Raw genomic sequence first — 12,706 nt, 5'->3', positions numbered from 1 at the left:
GAAGTTGCCATAGCAATTCAAAACAAAAGATGGTGAAAGGTCCTCAAAATTAATGAATAGGAAAATGAATACCTTTGAGTTGCAAGTATTTTAAGTACCATGATTTGCTCAAGTCTGCGGCCAATAATATCCACTTTGACCCAAATCCAAACAAAATAGGCATTAAATCCAGTCAAACTCTTAGGAAAAAGCAGGTCTTTATTGTCCTAAGTGCCACTTTGACACAAAACCAAAACTGCACGAACAGTACAGAGGAGGAGCCTAAGGCACATTGGATATAATCTCTCAAATCCTACAGGAACAAAGCAGATATGTACAAAAATGCCCCAAATGTCCAGTGTTACGCAAACATGGTCCTACCCAGAGTTTTCATGTAATGTCACATTCCCAAGCCAATGTATTCAAAAGGAGGTAACACTTTGATTGCAGACAGTTGTAATATGGCAACTGTAAATAAAGTCCAACATCTGAAAATAACACTACGTTTAGTGGGTAAAAAATTGGGACATAAGGATCCATATCGCAATATAAACAACAAATAAACTACAAAAATACAAAAATGTCAATGTTCTCATCATCATTCTTATTTTTTTGTGTCTGGACAAATATATTTGAAAAGTCCAGCGTTATTCATAGTTTATTTCGTATTTCAAATGATATGAATTAGTCTTGTTTTGCATCAGGGAGGCAACTTTAAAGGTCATTTTAAGTCACGTTATAATGTCGTTAGCACATCAAAAACATACCTGGAGTTGTGTTTTGTTTCATTCACACTGCATTATTAGTTTGTCTACGTCTCAAAAGCTTAAAATGCATTGTTACCCGTTACATTTTGTTTAGTAGAGATCGGTAATTCCTGGACTGAATTCATCCAAATGATTGTAGAGAAGCTGTAAGGAGTTTAAAAACACAGTAGAGCACTTCCTGTATTACCACATGACATCACAAGGAGGAACAGCGTGTTTTCAGTTTGAGAGAAGAACTCAGCCTAAATATGAAGCATTTGTGAGTTAAACATGTGTAAGTGAAACAAAACAACTCCAGGTCTGTTTTTGATAAGGAAACATTACAACATCGATCAAAAAAATAATCTAATACGAGCCCTTTAACCCTTTCCTCTGCCGTCCAAAGCACTGCAAATATCACGTCACTGAAAACTATGCGTTGAACGGTGATGTTTATAAGTTTATGAAATACTATCGGAAACAACAATGGTTTAAAGGCGATGTCTATGATAGCTAATGCGACAACGTTTAGCTAAACTTTCAACATAATAAAAAAAACAACTGCAGGGTCACAGTCAAATTTAAAACAGAAATGAACAAACGCAGCAGAAAATGTTTCCGTTTTAACTCATTCTGACGTTTTATGGATGGTGCTATTGCATGAGCAGATAACAATGTGTCATGTTGTACCCATCAAATTCTTTAAATTTATTATTAAAGCCTTTTTCCTAATTCGAGTTCGCGCTGCCGTCCTGTGAGCTCGCTATGCCCTTTTTAACGGCAAAACACTCCTGCGTTTTTATTTGCGAAAAGTTTTACGTAGTTTTTAAGATTTCCGTTTCATCTCATCCAACCCCCGCGATTTAACAGCATACCTGGTGGAGGAGGGTGTGGGACTGGTGACTGTCCGGGCACAGGGGGTGGAGGAGGGTAACCGGGCGGGTGTAGGCCTATTCCCGGTGGAGGTACATGAGTGTGTGCCATCCTGGGCGGAGGAGGGGGAGGCGGGTAGTTGTTATACCCCGGTGGAGGAGGGAACGCCGGGGGCAAGCTGGGCGGCGGAGGGTACGTGGAGGGCGGGGGTCCCGGAGGAGGCGCGGTAGGGGGCGGGTAGACGTGGTGATAGGGGGGCATCGGGGGGGCGTACCCGGGGGGCAGGGGCGGGTAGGTGGGCGCGTCAGTCTTCATCAGGGACTGTAAGCTCTGGAAGCCCTCGCCGGACATGTACGAGCTGGTGGTGGACATGACGTAGCTGGAGGGGGGAGGCGGGGGTGGGCGGTGGGGCAGAGGGGGCGGCTGCTGAGGGGGCGGGGCCAGAGGAGGGGGAGGCGCCACTTCACTGACTGGTTCGGCCTCGGCGGGAGGGGCAGGAACGGGAGCTTTACGTTCTGTGGAGAGAAGTATTCAAAATATGTTTAGTTTTTGACCCAAACATCTCAAAAACTGCATTACAACCTTCACTTTGGCTTGTCACACGATATCTCTGGGTACAAGTTACTATATTTTTCAAGTATTTGCCATTTACACTACAACCTATAATTTTTCTGGTAAGTAGTCTGGTCTGTACCTGGTTTATTTCCATGGAGATGTGACTGCAAAGCCTGGAATGTTCGACGATATGACATTAAACTTGTACTGCATTTATTCAAGTTTGTTTTGTTTTGTTTTGTACAAATAATGTGCAAACAACTACAACTTTCTACAAGCTCCTCGTCTCCATGAAGAAAATTTTAATGCCAAACAGTGGAACTCACAACTTAGATATAATTGGTTTTAGTTCTGTCTAATAAAACCCAAATATATCCGTATAATGTTAGCGGCGAACAGCTTTCGATAAACTACATATAAACACTAAGTACATGGACAGACCTGCCTTAAGACTGTCAAGAAAATCTCTCAAGCCCGAGATTTCCTCAGTGTCCAGACAAGACTGTTCTATAATCAGACTAAAGACTTCTGCAGGGGGCCGCGGCGGCTCATTATAAAACCATTTGGAGAGAATTCAAATATTTGCCTTTGACGCCGCTTGTGGTCATTTAGAACTTAAATTAGGCAAGAACAATGCTCACCCGGAGGAGGAGGCTGCGGAGAAGGCAGGGGCGGCATGGGGCTCTCCAGACGAGGAATTTTTGATCCAACTTGTTCTGTTAATTGAGCAGAGCAATCACTGTTAAGAGAATGTGTTTGAGCTAATGGACGACACAGCGGGCAATGTTCATACCTTCAACAGGAGACTAATCGCGGCTATTTAGAATAAAGACAATAGTGGCTCACTGAGGAGAGCTTATAGGGTTTCCAACATGTGCACTTAAGTTAATTAGGAGGAAAACTAATTTAAAAGTACTTTACACTTTGCATAAGACGACTATATGGGTCTTACCTGGAGCCTTTGGTTCTTCTTTAGGGGACGCCTGAAACAGACAAACACATACAAATATTTTGCAACTTTCCAAGAAACAAATTAAGTAATAATAACAAATAATAATATGGCACTGAAAAGCAACAATTTGTGGTTCACAGTTGAAGCTAAAGAGGCATCGGAGTGATCGGAGCACACTTTTCTGGTGTAGGATCGGCTTATGTTCAGTTTAGGAATGGGACCATATTGAAATTTGATGTCACAATTATTCTGGACAAAATAAATGTGATTAACGGTTATTTCAGGATAATTCTTAAAGCTGCTGACAGTTTAAATATGAAACTTATTCATAATATTAAAATTATAATTATTTGTATTGGACATTTTAACTGTTATAGTACTGTACTTTGTCATAAAATAAAACAACAATGATCCAGAAGCAATCACCAGGGAGAATTAGGTTTGCTCTGCACTTTCTGGAGATATAATGAGATCATCTTTGTCGGCAATTATCACAAAATGTCCCATGAACGATTACAGTCCACCTTTTTATCACCTTAAACACTATTATTGTTAATTGTCCCATCCCTAGTATACTTATGTAAGTATGCAAGGATGTAAGTATGTAAGGATGAAAGTATGTAAGGATGAAAGTATGTAAGGATGAAAGTATGTAAGGATGCAAGGATGTAAGGATGTAAGGATGAAAGTATGTAAGGATGAAAGTATGTAAGGATGCAAGGATGTAAGGATGTAAGGATGTAAGGATGCAAGGATGTAAGGATGAAAGTATGTAAGTATGTAAGGATGTAAGGGTGTAAGGATTTAAGGATGTAAGTAAGGATGTAAGGATGTAAGGATTAAAGTATGTAAGAATGTAAGGGTGTAAGGATGTAAGGATTTAAGGATGTAAGTAAGGATGTAAGTATGCAAGGATGTAAGTATGCAAGGATGAAAGTATGTAAGGATGAAAGTATGTAAGGATGTGAGGATGCAAGTATGTAAGGATGAAAGTATGTAAGAATGTAAGGGTGTAAGGATGTAAGTATGTAAGGATGAAAGTATGTAAGAATGTAAGGGTGTAAGGATGTAAGTATGCAAGGATGAAAGTATGTAAGGATGAAAGTATGTAAGGATGAAAGTATGTAAGGATGTAAGTAAGTATGTAAGTTTGTAGTATTAAACATATTATCTCAGTGAAGATGAGCAAAATGAATGAAGGTAACAGATACTTAAGTGTTGAATGAACTAAGACAATCCATGTTTTGATAATGATTGAAAGATGCAGTACACTTTATTGTCCCTGAACATAAAAGTAATCAATAACCCTTTCACTTGTAGGTCTGAGGTTTCTAGTATTTAAAATTCAAATGTTTTAGCAAAATAGTCACATAATCACAAAATTCAGCTAATATGTCTAGATTAATGCCAAATCCAAATCCTTACATGTGTGCGTTTGAGCTGTCGTGCAGGACTGCCCCCTGGTGGTGAAGTCTTCTTTGGTGGAGGTGGAGGGGGGTTGCTGGGTGGAGGAGGAGGTCCCTGTGGCACTGGAGGAGCCTGAGGAGTGGAGGCCTTCTCTCTCTCCTGTATCTGCTGCGGGATGGGCTTGTTCCCCTGAGAGTACAGGTCCAGGATCTGATGGCAGATGTCTGGAGAATACAGCCACAGACGATGTTACGCTTTGGTCAGGGTTTTTAAAACACCTTTAGAGACCTTTGCATTTGAATTTCACGTTTTATACAACTTTAAATAATGAATACGGTTGGACTCGGGAAAGATCTTATGCAGCACTTTCACTTTTCTTTTGACGCTTGGGTCTCGGAAGCTTTACGTCGCCATTAGTGGAGGCGTATTTGAAAAGACAAATTAGTACCATTGCGATTGTCAAGATAATGCTTAAGATAGATGCTTTCTTCAGAACAGGAGCAAGTAAAGTGTAGGGTTGGTACTTCAAGAATGCAACTGCAGATGTTATACAAATGTGAAAGTATTTCCTTATCTGTGAGCAAATATTAAAGGTCCTATATTATGCAAAATTGACTCTTGTGAGCTGTAAGCCGTGTTAAGAGTGTGGTTATTTCCTCAAAAACAGACCTGGACTTGTGTTTTGTTTCATTCACACACGTCTGAGTAAATCTCCAAAGCTCAAAATGCTCTGTTCCACCTTCTGATGTCATAAAGTGCTATATTTCATGCAGGATTTGTATGTTAAATGTGTGTGAATGTAACAAAACACAACTCCAGGTCTGTTTTTGATGCAGAAACATCACAACATAGATCCGAAAATCGCGTAATATAACCCTTTAAGTTGGACAAATGCTTAAGTGTTATACCTTCGAGCAGCTCCACTGGCACATCCTGAACAAACTGCTCCCACCAGCGTCGTGACGGCTGCTTCGTGGTCCATTCTTGGATGTCAAATTTACAGAGGCGTCCGGCCAAGTACATGACGGCCACAGCGATGATCTCTGGCTCCCACTGTAGCGACAGCATGGTGCACAGGCTGCAGGAGACAGACAAGTGAGAACAATTACACACAATTCAGTCCAAGTGATGGTTTTAACAATTCATATTTTCGTAGATAAAAATGCGTGTTGTCATGGTTTTTGATCCTACTTAAAAGTATTCATTTATTTTATTCTAAGTGCCCGATGAGAGCACTCAAGACTCTCCTTTTTTCATGTATGCCCTGCTAAAACTACAGAAAAACTAAACAAAACAAAGATCTACATAGCTCCATTTAAAACATTAAAAACAGGAGCAGGTGTGAGTATAAATGCTTATCACCAGATTGTTTTTGTTTGTAGTTTTGCTCGTCCTTGAAATGTTTTCTGTTTTTGGCCAATAAAATAACCTAAAGCTTTTGTTCCCATTTCAGTTCTAGTGCGGAGAGTTTTTAGACTTATACAGTCATGAGATCTTGTATTAAAAGTTCCCGTATCAAAGTTCAACAAACAAGTGAGATATTCAGACCGTCTACCAAGTAGCCCCTTATAAATACATTTTATACAGACAGATAGCGATGGCCAACTCACTTTTTCATAGAGTGTGCAGTGATGGGTTTTAAATTCATCACTTTTTATGAAATGAACGGCTGAGTGAAAGAGTGAATCTAAAGGTTTAAAAGTAGAGGCTGTAGTCTGCATATATAAATTATCTTCATAGTATCTCTAGTACTGAAAGAAAGGTAGCTTGAACAATTTCTTTTGAGTAATTTTGATGTTTTGTTGAGGAAAATTTAGTTCAGAGTCAGAATGCCTTCATATACTGCTACTTTGTTCAAAAAAGTAGCGGCAAAAACAGAGCACGTTCCCGTTTTCTCAAGTATCCATTACCCACCTGTCATTGACAAAGGTCCATGCCATCTGTAGTACTTTGCACACTTTATTCTTGTCCCCTGTAATAAAACACACATTCTGTTTTCTGCTGGTTCTTAGGTATCATACACATCATGGTATTTTTTGTCCTGTGATCTCTGTGTCACCTTTTAGCTGTTTGACATAGCGCAGCAGGAACATGTACGGATGCTCCACCATCAGGTCAAACTTTATGGTCTGGAGCAGGATTCTCTCTAACACCATCACTTCCTCCTGTGAAAATAAAACAGTAGACACACACAACTTTAAGATATGTTTGTGGTTGAACGCAGCTTTCAATTATACACATTTATTATACTGTGAACCTTCACCTTTCCAAATTCAGTTGAGATAATGAACTGTTTTTTCTGTGCATGTAAAGCATAGACTGTAATAAGTATAAAACAGACTGTGTCACATTGTTCATAGCGTTCGGCTCCAGTCAAATGAAGCTCATCAAACCTAGCAGTTATAGGAGCGAATTTGGATCAGAGTTCCATATTTGGAATTATTAATGTTCATATCTTGATTTACAGACACAATAATGAAATAAAACGCCCCGGAATCATGTAGAGCAGGTTATTACGAACATTTTAAGACCAAAATAATGAGCCAGACAGCAGCAGTTACAGAAAGAGGGAACGTGAACTGGAGTTGATGGAGCCGGAAACGCGCCCAAGAAGTCTAGAAGGTTAGCTATGTCCACATCTATATATAGTCTATGATGTAAACATAGCCACGGATAAAATATGTACCTTTGCATCATCCCCAAACTGGGCAAACTGCACAGGGTTCAGTAGTTCTCGAGCTGTTCTGATAATGTCTTTACACTTTTTTGGAGTTTCTTCCACTTTCCCAGCCAAAAACAGGCAACAGGCACCAGTCACCTGTTACAACACATAGTACCTCAACATTAGGTTTGTCTTTACCAAAATATGAACTCCAAACTGTGCACACTTACATATCTGGGAAACTGCTTAAATGAGTGAAACATGTAGAATCTGTGGAAATATATGATGCCAGTTGCCAGTGTGTCATAATGTCTGATCATGTAAATTAAAGAAAAAATATCAAAGAACAGAGTCATTCATAAAAACAAAGGTTAAATAACAGAAAGAGACTAATTAATTAACAAGGCTGTGTTAAAACCTGCATCCAGGCAACACAACATAAGAATATGTATGTGCACAAATCATATCCAAGTCAATCAGACATGTAAAAACTGAGGTACGTGTACTTCTGGTGATAGATGAATTACTCTCTAAATTAAACTACCCGTAAATTTCGGACTACAGAGCGCACCTTGATATAAGCCGCACCAGCTAAATTTGAAGAGAAAATCAATTTTGTACATATATAAGCCGCACCTGAATAAAAGCCGCAGGTTTTCATATTGTAACATGAGATATTTACACAGAAAGACGGTGCACCGACACGCTTTTTTTAAACTGTGCCTGAAAATTGGCACCAACACGACAACAACACGGGATGAACACATCTGCAGGTTTAGAAAATAAAGCTGCACCAACACGGAAAATCTGCTTTTATTTCCTCTGAAAACTTTTGTCGTCTTTTTACATTGACCAAGTTGGATTCATTGATGTCGAGCTTACGTGCAGTGGCTCTATTTCAGGGGTCGGCAACTCGCGGCTCCGGAGCCGTATGCGCCTCTTTCAGCCTTATACTGCGGCTCTGCGTGGCTTGGGAACTGACACTGACACAGCTCACAGTCCTGCGTAAAGAGCCCTGATTTTCAGACGTTGTGCGCACAGGGGTCAGGAGCAACTTTGGCCCGTCCCTAATGACACACTAATAAGCTCGTCCGTAGATGTATCATGAAAATCCTGCTGGAAATCGCCACAGAAATCTATTTGATGTAGTAGCAAGTTTATTATCCGCTCTTGTCTCTGCGATGACGTATCACGTATAACACATCAGACACGACGCACAAAAGTAGAGCCACAAGCGAGTGAAAATGAGCCAAAACAAAAGTCTTTGGAGATCTTTTTAACAAAGGGGAAAAGGACAACTGAGGAGCCAGAAGAGGAGACTACGACCTCCAAGAAAAAGAAAGATAAATTTAACAGACAATGCCTACTTAAAATCTGGGTTTGTCACTACAGGTGACTCACGCGCACAGTCCGCTCTGCGTAACATACGGGAAAAGCAAATAAGGCAATGAAACCTTCAAAACTGCTTTGGCACATGGAGAATAAGCACCTGGGATTAAACGATACGCTACGAGTTTTTTTGTTGTTGTTTTTTTAAAGAAACTGCGGAGTAGAGTAGACATAATCACATAATCAGCGCGATGCATGATGCAGCGGTTTGGTGAGTTGTATTTTTTTAATGCACTTAAGTTGTTTTTGCCATATTTATCTGCCACGTGTAGAAGGCTTGTCCGTGAAAGTAAAACCTACATTATTCCGTTACATTATTGTTATTATACAGTGTTATCTTCATTTTAGATGTCAAAAAGTATTTGCGGCTCCCAGTGTTTTATTTTATGTGGAAAGTGGGTCCAAATGGCTCTTTGCGTGTTAAAGGCCGACCCCTGCTCTGTTTCCTTTCGGTTTCTTTATCTTAAAAACTGCATCATATCCATTTCATGATGCGCAAAATGATCGTTCAAAATCAAAACTAGTGAATTCTTCAGAGCAGAATCTTTCCCCACGTCTGTCTCACTTTTACGTTTACAGCTAGAGAGCGCCCCCCAGGGGCCGTTATCCAGTAAAATTCCATATATAAGCCGCACTGCTGTAAAAGCCGCAGGGTTCAAAGCGTGGAAAAAAAGTAGCGGCTTATAATCCGAAATTTACGGTAGATTAGTTATGGTTTCTAATTTTAGACCTTGCTAAGCCCGTTTAAACCTGTTTAGGAGTTGGTCAAACTTGCACACAGGCCATAAACTAAACTAAGACTAAACCCAGAACTAAACCTGGACTAGATCAGGATGAAACAAAGTCTATATTAAAACTAAATAGTAGGGATGTAACAATAATCATATCTCTCGGTGCTATACTTTCACAATATGCATCTCACAGTACAATTGTTTTATTGAGATAATTTGTGGAGGCTAACAAAATTATGAATATTCTACTTTTTCCTTTTAAAATAGCGTGATGAGACTTTTTCTCTGTTTTTCTCGGTTCTGTGATAATTCAAACAATTAAGATTTAAAAAGTGCTTCTAACGATTATTTCTTCAAGTAGAATGTACTGAAACAGAACAAACGATCATTTTATACGCATAGTTCTCTGTTTTTTTCTTTTTTAGCTCATGCTGCACCATAACAATCAATATAAACTTGTCATTCGATATATTGTGATGGCCCACGATTTTACTGTGAGACTTTTGATGATACGATGTCACAGTATTTTGGTTATTGTTACATCACAACTAAATATGGCTCAAACCAGGGTCAAACATGCACACAAGTGTCAATCAATCAAACTATTATTTATAAAGGACTTTTCAATTAGCTTAGACCTGATTTAGACCTGGTGGTACTCAGAAAGCTAAATATTAACTTAGGGACTTAGGGATGGTTGGATCTGATGGTACTCAGAAAGCCAGTGATTAGTGAAAAAAAGGATACAGGCCGAGTCGTGTCCCCACATCGAAAATGAAGCGCGCTCCTTCTCTCCTGTAGCGCGCCTCTGTCCCCGGGTCCAAGCCTTCAGCCTGGGATGGTGTGTGGGCCAGATCCTTCTTGTCCCAGTACCAACATGGCTTAATGTGGTCCAGAACAGCCCGGGCGGACATGGACAAGCTCTCCTTTGGGTCCTTCATTGGCTGAGGAGAGGAAACGGTGGAAGGGCCTGCTGTGCCAGACTGCAAGAGCAGAAGAAGCAGTTATTAGTCAATGTGGTAAAAATAACTTTGAGCAAACAGAAAGATACAAAATACAAGCAAATGACAATGTAAAAATGACCATGTGTGAAATATATGAACAATAAAATCTTATGTCCCATCAAATGCTGTGGACTTTTTAAATCAGCAGGAATTCACAACACAAAACAACTGGTAGATTTCAGACAATATAATTGGAGAGAGACTGATATATTTGCAGTTTTTAGCGTAACGGCTGTTGGCCTTAAATCTCTAGCACAGGCTGATGTTTTGTTTTGTACAACCTGCTGCCTAAAAACTAGACATAAAGCATTATTTGAACACTTTACTCCAGAGACGACTGCACAAAACATGATTACACAGCGCTCTTATAGATTTGTGGTGAGGAAAAAAAGGCTGTAGGTGAGTTTGTATTACACTCTAATAACAAAATTTGTGGAAAATAATCCAAATCGGCGCAACATATCGGCCCAAAAAATATCCGCAGAGGTTAGATTGTTTTCTCTGGATTCAGTTATTGAAGTAAATGTGTGGAATAGGTCAGATGAAGATATTAAAGATTAAAGCCATTTCAAAAGTTTGTATAAAAAGAAAATTATAAATTCATACAGTGATATTGAATTATGTTCTTGTTTTTACTGTGTACATTGTGAATGGAGCAGCCCTTTATGTTTAGTATAAAAGGTTTAGTATAATCTTAGGCTTCTGCCTATTCCTTTTTTCAGACCTTTATGTATTTTGATTTGGTTCGTTGACTTAAGACAGAAATGTCTGGAAATAAATAAACTGAAACTAACTGAACCTATACAATTGGTAACTCTTTAAATATAATCACACAATGAAATATGTCATTATGAAAGGCTGACTGACTAGACCCTAGAACTCACTATATTACAACAAAGTCTTAACAATATAGGTTTTATAGCAAAAGACTATATAATATAAGGTTTAGGTGCCCATCATGCCCAACAATAGCTACAGAAATTAACTGATGTTTAGTTACAGTCAATTGTATTGTAGGCCATTTTACACAATGTACTATAAATGTTTAATGTTAGCAAGTCAAAGATGAACTTAAAACTAGGTATATGAACCAAAAGTAAAACATATTGTGGTTGTTCCTTTTTTGTGTACTAAAAACAGCATGAGCTCTTTCACATCAAAATAGCAGAAACCATTTCCTCTTTGGTCTTTCTATAGGTACCTTATGTCTTGTAACCCTTAATCTTTTTACAACCATCTCTAAAGAGTTGGTAAATAACGACTTACATAAAATTACAATAGCGAAGAACTGTGTCTTCAAACCATAAATGTAACTGTAATCACTTCAGTACTTAATCCGATTGACCTGAATTAAATCTGCACTGATAAATACACCAGATAGTTAATAGCCTCTTCGTTAAAACACATCCACTCTGTTGTCAGCGCAGTCTAATTGTCATAAATCACTTTCTACAGATTAAGTGCTACCATCTATTTAGCCACGCATGTTAGCCGGGTCTTAACCTCCACACACGCCATTTTACGTAGAATAACACAGATTAACCTTGCCCCAAACTGCGACAACGTGCCCACGGTAGGCTAAAAAGTGTATTTATCAGCTGCAGTCTGCCCTATCAAACTTTGGAGCTCAGCAGGTGATGCTAACAGTTAGCTACAGCGGCTAGCAAACTTTCTTCACTCGAGGTCTGAGGCTCTGGCACAGAAAAACTACTGCTAACTTCATCCATCCAGCTCACACACACGCGAATCTTACCTTTAACATCAAGTCTTTAAGTAATGTAACCGGATAAACGTAGTAATTAAGAAATCCACAGCTGAATCACAGTAACTTAGCTAATAAATGACCAACAGCAGTCCCCATTCTAACAAGGGCACCGCCATTACTGTGCGTCACTCCTGGAGGCGCGTCATTACGCAACCCGCCGTGCTTCACGTGGACCTCTGCAGCGCACGGTAAGGATTGGTTTAAATTAACTCACTTTTATTTAGGTCTTAAAGCTTTGTGAACAAATTGTGAAGGAGTGGCGCCTCCCAAGCCAGTTTTATGTTTATATTTTCTACATTGCATAAAAATTACAGATGTTATACCGAATGTGTCCACTAGATGGCAACAGCGCATTAGCTTTTGAAACCAACAAGGCAGCGTTTACTTTTACTTTTACTTTTTTTTTAACTATTTATTTATTTATTTATTTATTCATTCATTCATTCATTCATGATTTATTTATGTATTTATATTTATTTTCATTATTATTATTTTTTTTAATGATTCATTTATTCATTTTTTAAATTTTATTTATTTATTTATTTTATTTACTTGCTTGCTTATTTATATCTATCTATCTATCTATCTATCTGTCTTTCTTTCCCAACCACACAGGTTAAAGGTGCACTTTCAGCTCTCTTGC

At 38.9% G+C, this 12,706-nt stretch overlaps 1 protein-coding gene across 1 annotated transcript; it reads right to left on the bottom strand.

Annotated features, from left to right (window-relative positions):
- Nucleotides 1-180: 180 nt before the first annotated feature.
- ccnk (cyclin K) lies at nt 181-12,202 on the bottom strand. Its single transcript, XM_033991325.2, has 11 exons — nt 12,052-12,202; nt 10,042-10,277; nt 7,405-7,486; nt 7,199-7,330; nt 6,572-6,677; nt 6,427-6,484; nt 5,421-5,590; nt 4,531-4,736; nt 3,106-3,136; nt 2,795-2,869; nt 181-2,113 (listed from the first exon to the last, which is right to left on the bottom strand). The coding sequence occupies exons 1-11, from the start codon at nt 12,058-12,060 to the stop codon at nt 1,566-1,568; spliced, it is 1,653 nt and encodes a 550-aa protein (XP_033847216.1). The 5' UTR covers nt 12,061-12,202; the 3' UTR covers nt 181-1,565.
- Nucleotides 12,203-12,706: the final 504 nt, after the last annotated feature.

The sequence above is a fragment of the Periophthalmus magnuspinnatus genome, chromosome 24 (genome assembly GCF_009829125.3).
Source record: "Periophthalmus magnuspinnatus isolate fPerMag1 chromosome 24, fPerMag1.2.pri, whole genome shotgun sequence".
Lineage (NCBI taxonomy): Eukaryota > Metazoa > Chordata > Actinopteri > Gobiiformes > Gobiidae > Periophthalmus > Periophthalmus magnuspinnatus.
This window is presented reverse-complemented; position numbering and strand designations above follow the sequence as displayed.